Source organism: Bemisia tabaci, chromosome 8, assembly GCF_918797505.1.
Source record: "Bemisia tabaci chromosome 8, PGI_BMITA_v3".
Lineage (NCBI taxonomy): Eukaryota > Metazoa > Arthropoda > Insecta > Hemiptera > Aleyrodidae > Bemisia > Bemisia tabaci.
In genome coordinates, this window is record NC_092800.1 from 689916 (window position 1) to 707636 (window position 17721).

At 40.2% G+C, this 17721-nt stretch overlaps 1 protein-coding gene across 2 annotated transcripts in view; it reads right to left on the reverse strand.

Annotated features, from left to right (window-relative positions):
• The window catches only part of didum (dilute class unconventional myosin), a 66436-nt gene that overhangs the window by 34881 nt on the left and 13834 nt on the right, over window positions 1–17721 (reverse strand). The window contains exon 1 of one of the 2 annotated variants that reach the window (XM_019054707.2): window positions 15239–15778. The exons of the other annotated variant lie outside the window; for it this stretch is intronic. Coding sequence (XP_018910252.2) covers window positions 15239–15379 — 141 coding nt within the window. The 5' untranslated portion in view covers window positions 15380–15778. Of the gene's footprint in view, window positions 1–15238; window positions 15779–17721 lie in introns of those variants that run through there. 2 annotated transcript variants of the gene reach the window in all.

Genomic DNA, 17721 nt, shown 5'->3' on the forward strand with positions numbered 1-17721 from the left:
CCTAGGAAAAACGCCGTTTGAACATTCGAATTTTGCTAAATTTCCTCTCGGAAAATATCCATTGTCAAAGAAATTTATGAATAAATTTCCTTTAAATTTCCAGACTTTTCACATGACTTTACGAACGAAATTCTCTGAAAAATCGGAGAGTAAAATATATTCCCAGATTTTCCTGAAAATTCGTGATTTGTCGAAGGAAAATTGGCAACGCCTGATGGCTCATACAGCATTCTTCCTGAGCACGGGAGTGCAGTAGCGATTATCGATGAACCGCCCAGCAGGGTGATTATTGAGATTGATAGACAAAGCAATAGACAAATGAGACAAGGAGGAAATGGAGGGATTCTACTGGTGGATGCGGGTGATTGCAATGGACGAAGGAACTAAATAATGGCATTCCACGAGCGATCTACAGTTAGTCCATCAGTTTTCCCTTGGTCTAAGACAAGCACCCGTTTCAAGCAATAGGATCGCTCCATTTCCAGCCGCCGTCTTCTTCGTCTGTCGCTTTGTCTGTCAATATCAATGATGAGCCTACTGAGCGGCATTTTTTGACAACATACGAGACTGAAATTTTTTTTGCCATTCCTTCTGCCAGAGAGCAGTAATTGAATGATGGTGCGTTTTAAGGATAGAAACGTTCTAGAAGTAAAAAAACTAGGATGAAAAAGAGAAAAACAAGTTTATAATATTCGATAGATAAGCAGTGACGATAAATTTCGGGGACGATTGACACTCGATGAACATAAATCAAAGAGGAGCAACACGATGCGAGCCTATTGAAAACTGACCAGGAGAAAACGATTAAAATGAAAATTGCGCGTTTTGCGGAAAACAGGGAAAGCGGCGAGGTTCGATGTCCGACCCAGGATCAAAACAAAACTCTTCTCATGAGATTCTCGGGCAAAATTTGCATAGTTACGTAACTATTGGCGTTTTTCAGTGCCTTCTCGTCCGTCGGTTCCCGTTGAAAAAAAACTAGCGGGACCCGGCTGAAGGGGCCTTTGTGAACAATGGCAAAAAAACGGAATGATGGAGGAACCTCACGAGGGACCTCAAGGCCGGACGCCGACGGGACGTTGGACGGCAAAAAACGGCCGGACAAAGTGCTCTTACGTAACGTTAGCAGCGGGCTGATTGTTGAATCGATATCGAATGATCCTAATCGATAAATCCCTATCTTAGCAATGCTTTTAATCGATCAAGGTCCTTCAATATCGATTCGATAATGGCGCCGCAGGTGCTCCTCCTCCCGCCAACTCTGCCGTGCTAAGGAAAAACGCCGTATGAACATTCGAGAGTTGCCAAATTCCCTTCGATAAATTGTTTATTTTTTAAGAAAGTTACGGACATTTTCCCTTTGAATTTCAGGAAATTTAGGTGAAATTGCTAACAAAATTATCTGAAAAATTGGAGGAAAAACGTTGACAATTTCCCCGAAAATTCGAGATTTATGAAAGGAAATTTGGCAACTCCTGAAGGCTCATACGGCGTTCTTCGTTAGCACGGCAGAACTCTAGACTCGTCAAGTTACCCGGCTTTCACCGCCGAGTGGACGTGGCGGCACGTCGGGCGCCATTTTTGAAATTGATAGACAAAGCTGTAGACAAAGAAGACAAAAGCCTCATGGAGGGATCCTATTCGGGAGTATTTCTGTCAAACGGAACCATGTGCATTATGGCGTGAGACATTTATGCATATGTCGCAGGAAAATGGTGAAATCAGACATTTTGTCAAATGCGTAGGCTGATAGTTAAATTTTGACGGTCTATAAAATTGCGTGAATTTATGGCGAAGAACTCGCGAGTTTTCAATATTTTTGGAAAAATAACTCATCAAACTTACAAACTCTTCTTGTCTCTTCCTCTTCAATTGCCTCTCATATTTTTAAATGTTGAAATTCTACAAATTCTGTATGTTATGACATGCTGAAAATTTCTAGATAAGTGTCTGTGCAGGAGCTAAAAATCGTTTAAAATACTGTTGTGTGATGCAAATGTTTACTGAGAATTTTTTCTTACAGGGGAAATAAATTATTTTGTCTAAAATTAGGAAAAGAATCAGAATTTCAATCTAAGTTAAAATATTTGACTATTTGCCTAGGCACTTGACAAAATGCCTAGTTTTACTATTTGCCTGCGACACATATATTCTTATGGGTCCCATGGCTCATGTCTTAATGAACATAGTTCCGTTTGACAGAAATATGTCTTTTTGTGGAGGCGGGCAAGGTGGCAAAATTTCATGAAAAATAAAATCTTGAAATTTCACGTGAAATATTTCATGAAATTTCATGAATATATCAAAGGCATTGAAAAATACGGGTTTTCGTTTACTTTTCAAAAACCTGTCATTTTGCGTCATCTGGACCACAAGTACATACAGTATTTCCAATGAAGCGACTAATAAAATATGAAGCGATGATGGAATGCGAGTCGGCTAAAAGCTTGACGCTCACCCACGGCAGGACAAGATGTACGTAACCGGAAGTGCATGAAGCTGCACACGCAACAACCACAAATACTCGCCTCGTGTGCCAAAAACCATTTACCATCTCAGATCGATCAACAACATTAGATCATTTCCCACATGGGATTTCTTTCCAGATATATTTCCCCGCATGCCTTCTCACTTCCCTACCCGACGGGACAAGCTTTATCCTGGCGGGAAAATTTACTCTGGGTACCCGAACTATGAGTAAAGAAAAGAGGTAGAAGGTGGTTTCACGATAACTGGAATAGTTTTGTCGCCGTAACAGACAACACATTTTTCGGTCATATTTTTAGTAAAAATTATAATCATTCAAATTTTTTCGCATTAATCCTCAAAGGGTTACGTATTATAACGCTTCATGTCTAAATAACTCATGGCGCTGTACGTGATGTGTTTGTTTGGAGTAGATTACTATTTGCGCTACCCATGATGTTTGTTGCCTATGCAGCAAAATTGAAGGCGAACTTCATATAAACGATACCTAAAGTGAGAGTCAACGCCAAATAAGTTTGCGCACTTCTGGACTGCGACAGAAGATAGCCTGAGGTCAATTTTACATGTAAAGTAAATGGATGAATCAAGATTGCGGATTTGCTGTCGTAAACTTATTTGGCGTCGACCCTACCTGTGGTGGTTAACAACATCGTTTGTATGTTCAAGCTTAAATCTGGTGCTCTCTTACGATGACGCTTTCACGAAAGTCAGCGGTACAATATATATGGCTTTAAGAATGAACCGGTAAACTTTCAATTTTTTACATTGTATCGCAACGCTTCGAGGAAACGGGAGAGGAACGCGCCAAAATTTGCTCGATAAACTCTAATCAATTCAATGTTGGAATTATGCAACGTTAAATAAATTGCATTCGCTTGACTTAATTTTTATACTGCGTCGATGGAATGGACAGTGAGCCTCCAATAGCATTGGTCAATTTGCAAATCAAACTCGTTTCACCTACTTTAAGGAACAATTTTGTGTTTTGTTGACGAAACCGTGCGTTGATAAAATCATAGTTTCCGGGCAATGAAGCTTTATCAGATAAATGCACGAGAGTGAATTTTTCAGACAAAAACAAAAAACAGAATGGCTTAATCAATGGGTTACTAATTCTGCCGTGCTAAGAAAACGTCGTATGAACCTTCAGACGTTGCCACATTTCCTTTGATAAAACACGAATTTTCTGGTAAACTTATGAATATTTTCCTTCCAATTTTTCAGATACTTTGGTCCGCAATTTCACCTACATTTTCTGAAAATTCCAAGGAAAAATATTCATGACTTTCCTCAAAACTAAGGATTTAATTGAAGAAAATTTGGCAACTCTCGAATGATCAAACGGCGTTCTTAGCACGGCAGAATTAATAATACAGCATTGCGCCGCGACCCCACACATTTCAACGTTTTCAATGAATGAGGAGAATGTGCTCGCGCGTAAAAAATTCTAAAAATTTGGAAGAAAAAGGATTGAAAGTAGTGGATAAAGGTCGCTGCTTCGTGTGATTTTTTCACCGTTTGATTAATAAATTCTGCTTATTATGTGTGTTAGTAAATTTAATTGGTAAAAGCGCTCACTCGAGGAAGAATAGGCAGGAACGTTGGCTATTTGAATTATTTGGAGAGAGATGGGACCGGTGTGAATGAACCGAAAACATGGAATTTTCGGAGAGAGGCCGGTCGCTCGGTCGTGTGTCAAACGGCTTAAACGCATACGCCAGGCTCAGAGAAATCACGAGTCCATTTTTTTCTACGAGCTAAGAGGTGCAGAATTCGAAAAAAAGATAAAGGTGAAAACAGAATCTCATTTCATTTTTCCTCTTTCTGGCTCCTTTCAGATAAATGACACAGTTCCAATCAGGTATCGAGATAAACTCTACAAATAGTGGCAGAACTACAAGTAAGAGGGTGGTAAAATAAAGTTGGGTCCACACTGTTTTGAGGGGAAATCAAGGCCAAAAATGTTCATCAGGGTCAGGACTTATTTAGGGTTCATATTGTTGATTCTAATGAAAATTTTCGGCCTTGAAATCCCCTCAAAATAGAACGGACTCACTATATTCTACACTCCTATTTCAAGTATCCTCACCACTTCCGTATGATTACATGTCTAGAAAAGAAGGGAAAACAACTGAACTCGCAATAGAATGCATGGTAACATTCCTACCTTTCCCTCCACAAACTTAAAGTAGTTTCAAAATTTCAAAGAATAGTGTATACTTCAAGATTATTGGGGGAGAAAGATGAAAGGAGAGCTCCTTCAACGAATATTCGAAATTTAGGCTTGAAAATCCGCTGCCTTGAAAGATAATCTACTTTTGCGGACTTTTAGGACCACTATGTACACCCTGCGACGGTAACGGCCTTGCAAGGCCTTTTTTACAAAGGACGCGGCAACTGAGACGGTTATATACTATTGCGTTGCCACTAACAGGATTATATAATCTCCCATAGCGTTGCCAAAATTCACGGACTCCTCTGTCTCTACTAAACAAGAACTTAAAATTAGACTAAATTTTGCACACAGAACTACCATTTCTGACTCATCCATAAAAACACCTATCTCCGAAAGGAAACTAATGGCACATGCGTTGTCTCTAAAATGAGCCAGAAATTATAGTTCCTTATTCCAAAATGTAGTCCAATTAAAAGTGTTCATGCGTGTACTTAGAGAGAGTAATGCCACGTCGCAGCCGCTTTTTGAAAAATAGTAATAATAATAATTTAAAAAAAAGGACTGAACTTAAATGCTATAATCTTCGTACAGTGTTGATTTCAAAATTTTCTCTGGTGAGTCGTGAGCTCATGTGAATAATTTTCTAAGAAAAAACTTTTGAAGGGAAAACATGCAACGGTATACGTACGGTTTACGTAGTTTTGTTAAGTAATCAAATCATTAGATAATTGGTCTGAGGCCCTTTTGGGCGGGTTCCTAAAGGAAACTGCAGAGACTTTCCCGTCGAAATCCTAGAAGCCGATTTTTCGATTCACTCGGCAAAAATCGCTCCAATTAAACCACATTTTTTCTGCATGGACATGTTTTTGATAATAGAAGAGAGTAATTTTTACAATTTGTCATCAACGCTTTGATTCTCTGATACTCGACTATACCTACTGTGTAAAAACAATGTATTAACCTTGAGAAATTGCCAAATGTCTTCAAATAAAATACATATTATCTGGAAAACTATAAAATTCTTTCCTTCAAAACTCTGAGGGAATTTTATTCGCAAATTATTCTGGTTCATTTAAAATGTGCTAAAAAAAAACTATCCAAAACTTTTTTCAAAAATACTTTATTGGGAGAGATACGACAACCCTTGGGCTGGTTATTCATACGGCGCTCATTGAAGCGAGTCAATTAGAGAGGTCGGACATGAAATTTCTGACTAAAATTGTAAATTTTGATGTTTATTTCGTTACATTTTGAATTTTAATTGGTTCTAGTAGAAAAAAAATCACAAGGAAACCAATGGAGCCACTTTTAGAACCTCAAAGTTTTTTGTAAACGGAGTTATAAGCATTTAAAGTTTCCGAATTTCGTCCGACCTCTCCTATTGAACCGATCTATTGTGCGGCGATTCTTCCACACTACGACCGCGAATAGGAAGTGTTAGTTTAGCTCGGATGCTTGTATGTTAAAAGGAACTATGACGCATTTAATAAGCTTGAGCAGATAGGTTCTTTTAGTATAAACACGTCCAATTTATTGAATGATGGCGGGTCCGGAGCCTTGTTTTCCAGGCGGCTCAATTTATCGCCCTGTCATCCGCGGTCAAGTGGACCGAATTCAGCGGAAAGGAACCGAGCTTACATAGACACGTCGATAAAAGCACCGATCCCTATAGGAAGTCCGAAGGGAGTTGCGTCGTTTTTGGAGTTGGCTTAAAAAAATTGGTTCCTTTTTGAAGGCAAAGCAGACCATCATTTTCGCCTGCGGATGATTTTTTAAGCGAAGAAAACAATCGGAGACGATGAATGATCGCCTGTCAGAATGGACGCTAAGTGTCCGCAAAGAATGTCGAGTGCTTAAAAAATGGAGCACACGAGCCACGAGCCAGCGCAAAAGACATGATTTAGTTTTCCAAGGCGGGAACGTCAACCAAACACGAGGCAGTGGTTAGTTGGCAACACTGCTTCTCCTCTGTTTAAATCCATTACGAATAATCGATTCACATTCGGGTTACACATTACAGATGGGGGTCGTCTTACGCTAATCCACCATCACCCCCAAAAGTTCGTTTCAAGATATGAGTTGCGAAAAATTAGAGAGAGGCGGAGCCAACTTTTGGGACACCCTGTGTGTGTACGCGTGAAATTGGCCTCCAACTGGCAGCGCACAGTGGAGCAAGTCGCAAAGAGCTGACGGGCAGGGTAGGGAAACTTTGAAAGCTCATTGTTCAGTTGATATGAAATGTACAAGTTAAAATGTTCTTCAGTCGAATTCCTCGTCAAATTTCAATACGAAATATCCTGGAAATGTATGTAGTGACGAAATAAAAATGAAAATGAACAATTTCAATCCAATATTTGACGTCCAACTTCTGTCAATGGCTCATTCTACCTTGCTAAGGAAGAACGTCGTATGAGCCTTCAGGCGTTGCCACATTTCCATTGATAAAACACGAATTTCCTGGTTAACTTATGAATATTTTCCTGCCAAATTTTCAGATAATTTTGTTCGCAATTTCACGATTCTGAAAATTTCGAGGGAAAATATTCATATCTTCACTCAAAAATAAACATTTTATCCAAGTAAATTTGGCAACTCTCCAATGTTCATACGGCGTTCTTCCTTAGCACGGGAGCATTTATCCCAGAGTGCGGCGTGGAAGGCGATGTGGGTGACTCATGAGTGCGGGTCATTCGTGGTCCCTTGATCGTTACACAACCATCGCATCGGATCGGGCCAGCATCGCGCATCGGGCAGAGATGAGGAATTTCACGAATCTCGGGTGCAGCACGATTGCATTTAAGGTGATTCGATGGACGCCATATTTTGTGTCAGAACGGCATGCGATATATCGCATCAATTGGTTCCATATTTTCAGCTACTCGTCATTTTTCTCCTATTTTGAGATCGCACTTCTATTGTCAGGAGTCCAAAGCATTCACTTACTAATTTTAACAAAGAAATTCAACGTAATAGGTAAAGGCGTGGTTTTTTCAGAGAGAAAACATCGCATTCGATACTGATATCGAAACTGCACTCGAATGCGATATTTTCTCTCTGAAAAAACGACGCCTTTATTACGTTGAATTTCTTTGTTAAAATTGGTAAGTGAGTGCTTTAGACTCCTGACAACAGAAGTGCGATCTCAAAATAGGAGAAACATGACGAGTAGCTGAAAATATGGAACCAATTGATGCGATATATCGCATGCCGTTCTGACACAAAATATGGCGTCCATCGAATCACCTTAACTGTACTGCCTTGCTAAGGAAGAACGCCGTATGAGCCTTCAGGCGTTGCCATATTCCCTCTAATACAGAACGATTTTACACGCGACATTGTGAATATTTTTCTTCAAATTTTTCAGACAACATTGTTCGCAATTTAGTGCAAAATATCTGAAAATTTCAAGGGAAAATATGCATTACTTTCCTTAAAAATACATGTTTTATCCGGGGAAACTTGGCAACTCTCGAATGTTCATACGGCGTTCTTCCTTAGCACGACAGTGTAAATCAACGTGGCGCGCCGTCGGTTCAAGTGCAACTCAGAGCGACTAGGTAAAAAGAAACATTTGAGAACGAGCCTTTCAACTTCTTTGGCTTGCAACCTCCTCGAAGCCACCGAAAGTTCTGGGATTTCGATGTGCATCAGCAGAAACCCTCAAGGATGTTTCAAGTCAAAGTAATCTCATGGTGCATCTTAAAACAGGGTGTCTACGGACTCGGCGGGAAAAACTTGTCTCATTTTCCCACAATTTCCCTGACCAAGATAATCAAAACATTTTTCAGTATCAATTATCAATGAAATTCACGGCTAGCTTTCTTCAAATTATTCTAAAATCAGTCATAAAGTTTTAATCTTTTTGGACGATCACTTTATTATTCGATATTGTATGATTAACTCATTCTATAAAAAATCTGCGCATTACGACGAATACAGTTTAGCAGGTGCATATGACCGACCCCTGTCCCGAGTTGAACAAGTCATTCTTCATTCGTTTTGAAAGATCAACAAAAACCATCAAGATAACGTGCCGGTGGGGGAGGGGTGCATAAGATGCGTTTACTCGTGTTGGACACATTTTTCGCGAAAGCCCTGTCAACACTACTAGCAAAATTTCACGGAACTTTGCGCGAAAGTTAAGTTCCGTAAACCTATCTCTGTGTGGACAAGGCCTACCATGTATAAGAAATTAACAAAAAAATTATGAAAGAACAAACATAAATGTGGTTTAATAATTTTAACTTCCGCCGCCGGGCCGCGCTGACCGGACCGTGTTCGGCGCAACGCGTGAAGTATTCCTACAGTCTTGTAGGCGCTATGCGGCGCCCGCACTGTGTTTGCCGCAATGCGTGACGTATTCATGCAGTCTTGTAGGCGCTAATATGTGTTACATGCCGACCGCCGCGTCGCGCCGCGGGCTTCTCCTTTCCATCTCAAGTTCTCGTCATTATTGCTCTCTGCGCCGCGCCGTTCCAGGCCAAATTCCGTGTTCGGTGTCTCTCTTGTATTCAAAGGAACAATATTCTTTCTGACATAAGCCCTGAGATCCATAAGAATAAGAATGCATGCATGACAGGGATCATTTCACAATGGATGTAGTTCTTTCTCATTCAAATCCGTCCAATTTTTTGGGGGGGAAGAGAAATTTATTTAAAGAGTGAAATTTTTCGCCTGAAGTCGACCCACAGACAACAGAAGACTCAGATCTCAGGATACTGTGCGTATTTTTTGAAAAAAAATCATTTGAGGTTGGCAACCTTGAATCAGCCCTACGTTAACAGTGTAAAAGCAACGTGAATCACCCTAACTTGAACTTCAAATATCTCTGATATTCGCAAGAGGTCTCAAGATCTTTTTGGTAGAATTGAAGTTGGATATCCGAGGATTAAGAAAATGTCTACCACCCAGAGTATTTTGCGTTTCAAGAGAGAAATCTTCTTTTGAAGTTGACGTCTTTTTCTCGTGTATTTCTAATGGATCAGTAATTCTTGACCCATTTTCCACCCACTTTATATTCAGATTCGAAGTCGTTTTGAGCAAAAAATTTGAAAATGAACCATCAGAATTGTGAGTCAGAGATATCTTTAAGATGACAAACTCCAAAAAAAATATTCAGATGTCGAGCTGTGAATTTTTTATTTTTGTCCACAGAGGGCCGCACTGTGGGGCGTCCCAAATCTGGACACGCCCGGGGCCGGGGGTTTTGAACCTGACCAACGCAAGGGTCGGGCGGTCAGTCGGTTAGTGTGTCCAGGCCCGCCACAAGGGGGGGGCTACTGGGTCCTTGGTACCGGGGCCCGGGCCCTGGAGGGGCCCGTGACGCAGGTGACAAACCACTACGAATTCATGTGTAACCCTTGTCTCGTAGGGAAAAGTGAAAAACTTACCCTAAAAATTCCGCAAAAGGTGAATAAAGTTTCAAAAACACGCTAGGGCACTATAAGATTTTTCTTACTTTTTTAGAGATTTTCAAGATTTTGAGTTTATGTAGAATGATATTTTTAGTAACTGTGTTTCATTTTCTTCCGTTGTCGGATGCTAAGAGGCTCCTTTCTGGGCATCCTCGACTTCAATGGCTTGACTCCCTTGCCATAGACGTACGAAAGGGGAGTCTCGGGGGGCCCGGCTCTCCATAGAATTGAAAATTATCATCTGCCCCCTCAAAAAAAAAAATTATAGATGTTTTGAATGCAACAATTCGAAAGTTTTTGATGCTGAAAGTAAACAAAAAGGCGTAATTATTCTGCAGAAATTGATGGAAAATCTCCATCATAAGAGCTTCATAATGCGTCCAAATAGATTTAAAATTTCAAAAATTTCCCGGGGGAGGCCCCCCGGACCCCCCCCCCCCCCCCCGTGCTAGGGGCCCGGGCCAGAAAATTGGTACCAGGGCCCGAGATGGGATGTGGCGGGCCTGAGTGTGTCATTTGGATTATCAATTAGCGCTAAATTGTGTCACCTTAGTTATTGTCTTCACTTTCCGATATGTACGATCATTAATACATTATGAGGAGGGCAACAGGGAGAACCCGGACAAAAGGGTATTTTCCCAGATGTTTTCTGCCATGCTAAGGAAAAACATCGTATGAGCCTTCAGGCGTTGCCAAGTTTCCTTTAAAAAAACTGAATTTACTGGGGAAATTTTGAATATTTTTCCCCCAAATATTTTTGACAATTTAGTACGCAATTTAATCTGAAACATCTGAAAATTTCAAAGAAAAATGTACATGAATGTCGTCAAAAATACATGTTGTATCAAGGGAAATTTGACAACTCTCGGATGTTCATCCTGCGTTCTTCCTTAGCACGGCAGTTTTGCAAGGATGGAAGATAAACAGGATGTCGATACAACTTTTTGACAACGAACAAAGGAACTTCTTTTCATTAATTTTCGCCTCCTCGTCTTACATTCTGTATTGGAAATTTCCACTGTTCCCAAATCACAACTCCAAACCGCAGGGGAAAAGGATTTTTCTGTATTCTTGGCGTTTAATGCAAACCCGATAGGAATCAAGATTCAACAATGTGGGGGTTTCGACGGTAAGAAAACTACGTGCGTAGTACGCTTAAATTTCATGAAAATTTTAGATCTCCATCGAAGTTTGGAACTTAATTCACGGTTCCGACGAGGATCAATGAAATAACTATGAGCGTGCTTTTTCCGAAAATGACCTCCCCCCCCCCCCCCCCTCCCTTTCCAAGGCAAGGAAATGTGGAAACAAGTCGCGAGATTTCAGTTTGCATTGGTCAGGACCCAAGATTTTCAGATGATATTGGAATAACGTATGCTCTCTAATGCATAGAAATGAACCAAACAGTTGGAAATAAATTGTTAGGAGTACGATGATTATTTAGAGAAACTTTCGTGGGGGACAGTCAAAATAAAATATTGTAAAAAAGACTTACAATTTTGCATACTCACTTGCGCTATTTAACAATTTTAAAAATGGTTAACTAGCGCAAGTGAGTACGCTAAATTATATCTCTTTTTAACGAGATTATTTCTCCCTGATGAAAACTTGGATCCCAATTTTTCCGCGATGCTCTAGTCTCAGTGACTGCATTCTGAAGTTTTTTGGACTGAAAAAAAGAGTTAAAATTCAAAACCCGGTAAACGCCATCAAGTGATTGTACATGCAGTGTTTCTTCCTGCGAAATAACCTAAATGCCCCTACCTCATGAACATTTTATTAGAACATTTTTAGAAATTTTTAGTCTCATAATCATGCCAAAAATCTTCTTCTCTCAGGCCACTAGGTTCTCATTGAATAAGAAAAACGGTTGCAAAATTCACAGCACCTGACGGCTGATAATTGACAATGATGCACTAAATGATAGACGAAGGAGACAAAGGGAAAATGTAGTGATCTGATTAGTTCTCATATCGTCGCTTGGCTGACAAAAGGGCGTAACTATAATTTGAGATGAGCCCTAGAAAGCACTGAGTTACATGGACAACAGGGCTCATCGTCGAGTGTAGTTACGCCCTTATGTCAGGAAGGCGACGATATGTGGACCGAGGAGAATAATGATGGAATAACTATGAGGTCTCCAGTGGGTTGCCGTTGGTTAATCAATTGATTACTTCCTTTGTCCATTTGCAACCACCCGCTTCCACCGATAGGATAGCTCCATTTTCTCCTCGACCTCTTTGTCTATAGCTTTGTCTATCAATCTCAGTAATCAGCCCGCTGGTTGCGCTTACCAAGTTTTGAATTTCCACTTTTCGTGATACCATGGCGACGCAAACCTATCGTCAATGGAGGTGTGATTTCTCTCAAGCAACTATTCTAACTCTCCGGAGATCAAATTGCATACCCAACGAATTGAAGGAACTTTGAATTAGGGGATCTGAAACCAACCAATCTTATTGAAAATGCTGTGTCGTGCCTTCACGCTAATACTAGGAGCTTGAGTCCTCCCGAGCAACTGTTTTAACTCTCCGGAAATTCATAGACAAGGATATAGAAAAAACAAAAGAAAAACGGAGCGATCCAGGGTGTCTACTTTTTTTTTCATTTTGGGAAATCCTGATTTTTCCTTATTTTTAACTGCTAAATCCTGATTTCATAATTTTTGCAAATCCTGATCAAATTCTGATTTTTTGCGGAGAAAAATTACAATTTCTGCATAAAAGTATGCGAAAGAAGCCCGGTCGGACGGCGGACTTTTCTCAAATCCTGGTTTTACGACCGATTTTTCCTTAAATCCTGATGAAATCGGGATTAAATCCAGATTGACCTCAAATCCTGATAGAATCGGGAAAATCCTGATGCTAGACACTCTGAATTCTAGTTCAGACGAGTGGTTGTATTAAACAAAGGGGGGGGGGGGGGGGGATGATGGCTAACTCGTAGGTTGCAGTTCGTTTGTCTAAAACTTACCTCCTTTGTCCATGACAACCAATGGCTTTTACCATTAGGATCACTCCGATTTCTATTTATTTTCTTTGTATATAAGTTTGTCTATCATTTTCAATGATCAACCCGCCGACGGCGCTTGCCAAGTTTCGAATTTCCACTTTCCATATGTTTCAATGGCGGCGGAAATGCGTCCGAGTAAAAATGACAGCGCAGCTATGCAAAGAAAAGTGAGCCGACTCATTCGCCAACAATAAAGAGTCATGATTACGATGATGATGACTAGCTAAACTATGTAAACATCATAGCTCGAGTATGGACAGAATTAGATAACTTGGGACATTGTGGGCGGTCAAGGCGGGAAAAAAAGTTGGGGGTTGAGTCATTACGAAGGTCGGAGTTTGATACACAAATTATATAACTTGCACTGACACCTGCGCCTCATTATCAGATCATCACAAAAGCTCGCGTCATTTTAATTCTTGTCAACTCAGGAGAGGAAATTCCATCAGGCTGTCTTGCTAGGATTCTGCGACAGAACTCCTTTCTCTGCCGTGCTAAGAAAAAACAACGTATGAGCCTTCAGACGTTGCCAAGTTTCCTTCGATAAAAACTGAATTTACTAGGGAAAATTTGAATATTATTTTCCAAAATTTTCACACAATTTCAGGCGCAATTAAGTCTAAAATATTTGAAAATTTCAAGGAAAAATATGCACGATAGTTGTCAAAAATACATGCTTTATCGAACGAAATTTGGCAACTCTCGAACGTTCATACGGCGTTCTTTCTTAGCACGGCAGTTCTGTCGTTCGGATTACATTTGGCAATTAGAAACTACTATTTTCGGCTCATTTTAGAAACGAAGTACGTGCCGTTCAGTTTTCGTACGCATGTAGGTTCTTTCATGGTTGAGTCAGCAAGGATAGTTCCGAATTGCGAGATGCAGTCCATTTGACGAGAATCCAATTGTCCGAGGATAACAAAGAATCACCAGGCAACACGGAAAAAAAATTGCTGATTCAACAATTCAATTGCTAAAATCAGTGAGTGCAATGTTTCAACGCAGATTTTACAACAAGAAATGCTACTTTAACCACCCCCGTGGTTAAATTAGTTTACAATGTGGTTAAAGTAGCATTTTTTGTTGTAAAATCTGCGTTGAAACATTGCACTCACTGTTTGTAGCAATTGAATTGTTGAATCAGCAATAATTTTTCCGTGAAGGATTGAATGAATAACAGTGGCGTGGCGTGAATAATCGATTATCGATATCTCGCCATTTGAAGCTATGGTAAAGAATCGATTACTAAGGTGTTCGCTGCGAACACCCTGATGATCGATCTTTTTTCATAGGTTTAAATGGCATAACGATCGATATATCGCAATTCACGCCACGCCACTAATGAATAACGACAATGCTGCCGTCCTAAGGAAAAATGCCGTATGAGCGTTCGAAAGTTCCCAAATTTCCTTCGATTAAATTTTTACTTTTGAGAAAATTTATGAATATTTTTCCATGAAATTTTCAGACACTTTAGATCAAATTACAAACAAAATTAACTGAGAAATTGGCAGAGAAATATTCAAAAATTTTCCTGAAAATCAGTGATTTGACAGAGGAAATTTTGCGACGCCTGAAGGCTCATACGGCGTTCCTCCTTAGCACGGCAGAATGTGGGACCGGACCTGTGAAAAGGGAAGATCTATGCGGATCTGTCAGCTTCCGGGAGAAAATTTTCCGCAACTTTGTGCAAAGACTCGAACCACGTTTTTCTACAAGCTAGGGATATTTGTGTTTCGCAATTCATGACTTAAATCTCCAACAATTTTTGAGATTTTCCGGTCGAACTTGCGCCAAAATTTCCAGATTCTCCTCTAGGCATTTGCAAAAAGTCGGAAAAAAATTTTCCCCGGGCAATTCAAACATCCAGAGTGAGATAAGAAAATTAAGGATTGTTTGTGTTTTTTGGTTTTAATTTTCCGCCCCTCAAATGAATATTTCGCAGTTTTCAAAAATCTCATAGCCTTGTGAAACTTCCAATCTGTTATAAATTTCTTTCATTTCTAGCTACCCTGTTCTTACTCTTCGTAGTGGTCCAAAAAAGAAAGAAAAACAGAAAGAAAAAAATCGAATTTATATATGATATTTCGTCTGGACGACGACGGTAAAAAAGGAGGTAAAAGAGCCTGGTAAGTGATTTATGACTCACATTTCGGTAAAACAACTGGTACTCAGTGGCGTCGGCCCACTTCTGGAAGCGGTCGATGTAGAGCCTCAAAGGGTCCTCGTCGGGGATTTTCTTGAGGGTTGGCTTTAAAGGCACCAGCGGCGTCTTGGTGATCCTCATCATAATCCTCGGAATTTCACGACACTCTCATTCTCCCCTTATCACTTATCACAGACACACCGCACCGTTATCACTCTCGTAGCCTTATCACTGTCACACGACTTCACTGATGACGAGACTCTTTCTGCCCCGGCTCAGCGGTAAAAAATTGAACTCATCCCAGAAATTTTAGGTCAAACTCACGAGCCGTCTTCCGACACTTTTAAAAGGAGCTTATTTGCACGCACTAAGACTCTTAAAGCCCGGATTAACGCAAACAATTAAAATCATCCATGAAATTTTATGCTCGATAAACTCTTTTTGAACCGAGGAAATGTCACTGATTTGTTCAACTGTACATGATAATTTAGGGTTGAGATCATAAATAGCAGACTACTAGTGTCGTCGACTAAAAGTGTCGTCAGAACGACACTTTTGAAACAAAATTGAAAAAAAAAAACAAATATTTTTAGTGAAGGGTTCCAAGTCTTCGTTAAAAAAGCGACGAAATATAAAATCTAAAAACTTTTGAGGGGGATGAGCTGTTTCTGAACGAGAAAATGTCAATGGATAGATAGATAGAATGTATTAATGCACACGGCCTATTATAAAAATCTCTGGCACAAGTCAAATTCACAATTTCTACAACAATTACAACAATTTAAACAAAATGATTTACACAGGTTCTTCGAAAAATTCATTTTGTTTAAATTTTTGTATAAATTGTAAATTTTACTTATAGCAGAAATTTATACAATAGCTTCTTTTATTTCAATACCGACTTGTGGGTGGGATCTTATACCGTCTTTTAACTCTAAGAAAAACGAAATCGACAATTTTTTTGCAAAGGTATCAAGAAAACGATATCAGATAAGTGGGGGAGAAATAAAACGACCGAGAAATTTTGGATCAATGACCTATTTTTGAACCGAGAAACCTTCGACTTCGCGGTAAAATTTTATACAATAATTATAATTTGTTGTAATATAATTGTACGTGTTCTATTGTATGGCCTGCTTGTTGCTTCACATCGCGATCCTAGATACTTCGTTTTTGAGCTTGAACCAGCGACACGACGGAAGTGTCACGAGAAATTTGTAAAACGGGCGGCCAATTTAACTTGCACCTCACGAATTATTTCGGGCACCAATTCGCAGGTGACAATTCTGATGGAAAGCGGCGAGAGGAGGCAATTAAAGAGGTTTGCGCGAGGAAAACTCGCGGGAAGAAGAAGAAGAAAAGCACGGCGGAAAACGTAGAAATGCACGCACAAGGCTACGCTCACACGCGCTGCGCCACCCTGACACGGACACGCAACAGCCGAAAGTGTGAGACGATCTGAGATCGACCGGGAGTCAATTAATAGGACCACAATCGCCCCACGAGAGGGGACAGCTCTCAGCCCGAAAAAAATTGTCGAACCTCATCTGCTGTTTCCTGACGAGGCACGCTACTTAGGCATGGATGCGCCCAACGAGTATCCAGTATTCGCTGTTCAAAATTGAGGAATGAAATTCCGTGCCCGAGTCTACATAGCTCCCAAAAAAGTTTAAAAGTGAATTCACAAAATTTAAAAAAAAAAAAAATAAATAATCTCAAAGCTCACTCGAGTAATAATTTAGAGGTTGTGCGGACAAGGCGCAAAACACGTGACGCTTACAAGGGCTTGCTCATACGCGGTTTCGAAATTATATGATACTGGCAGTAATTACGTTTACACAAATAAATGAATGACCAAGCTATTCCCGAAGCTTGCGTAATTTTCTCCACTTGATATTCATTCCTACCGCGGCTGGAAAAACGCGTGTGAAAAATGTACTTGTTTCATTTTCCCACAGCATGACTTGTCAGTTGTCCGCTGTTCCGCTGTGTTTCCGAAGAAAGCCATAAGCGCAGTACAATATGAGCCTCATAACACCTTGGAGCATGTGCCAACCGTGACTCGTGCAGAAATGCACTTACGTCTTTCTTTCGTGAAACTGCATGGTGTTCTCCTCGCGGTAACCGTAAAAGTTAAAGTGGGGGTTTAATTCCAACGAGGCTTTGACAGCCGAAGGATAAAAGTCCGGTTTTTTGTTCGGATGAACGAGCGTGGATCGCTGAAACTGTACTTAAGACTCGCTTTCCCATTCGGCCATTCGATTCACTTTGAAACATCCATGTAAAACTTACTCGAACGCATTCAATTCGAAATGATACTCGGAAAAACGCAACACGCTTCCGCGAATGGTCGCTTAAACGGCTAGGTCCAACCGCTCAGGGTTGCATTCTACCATGCTAAGGAAAAACGCCATATGAGCCTTCAGGCGTTGCCAAATTTCCCCTGGTAAATCGCTAATTTCCAGGACAATTTTTGAATATTTGTA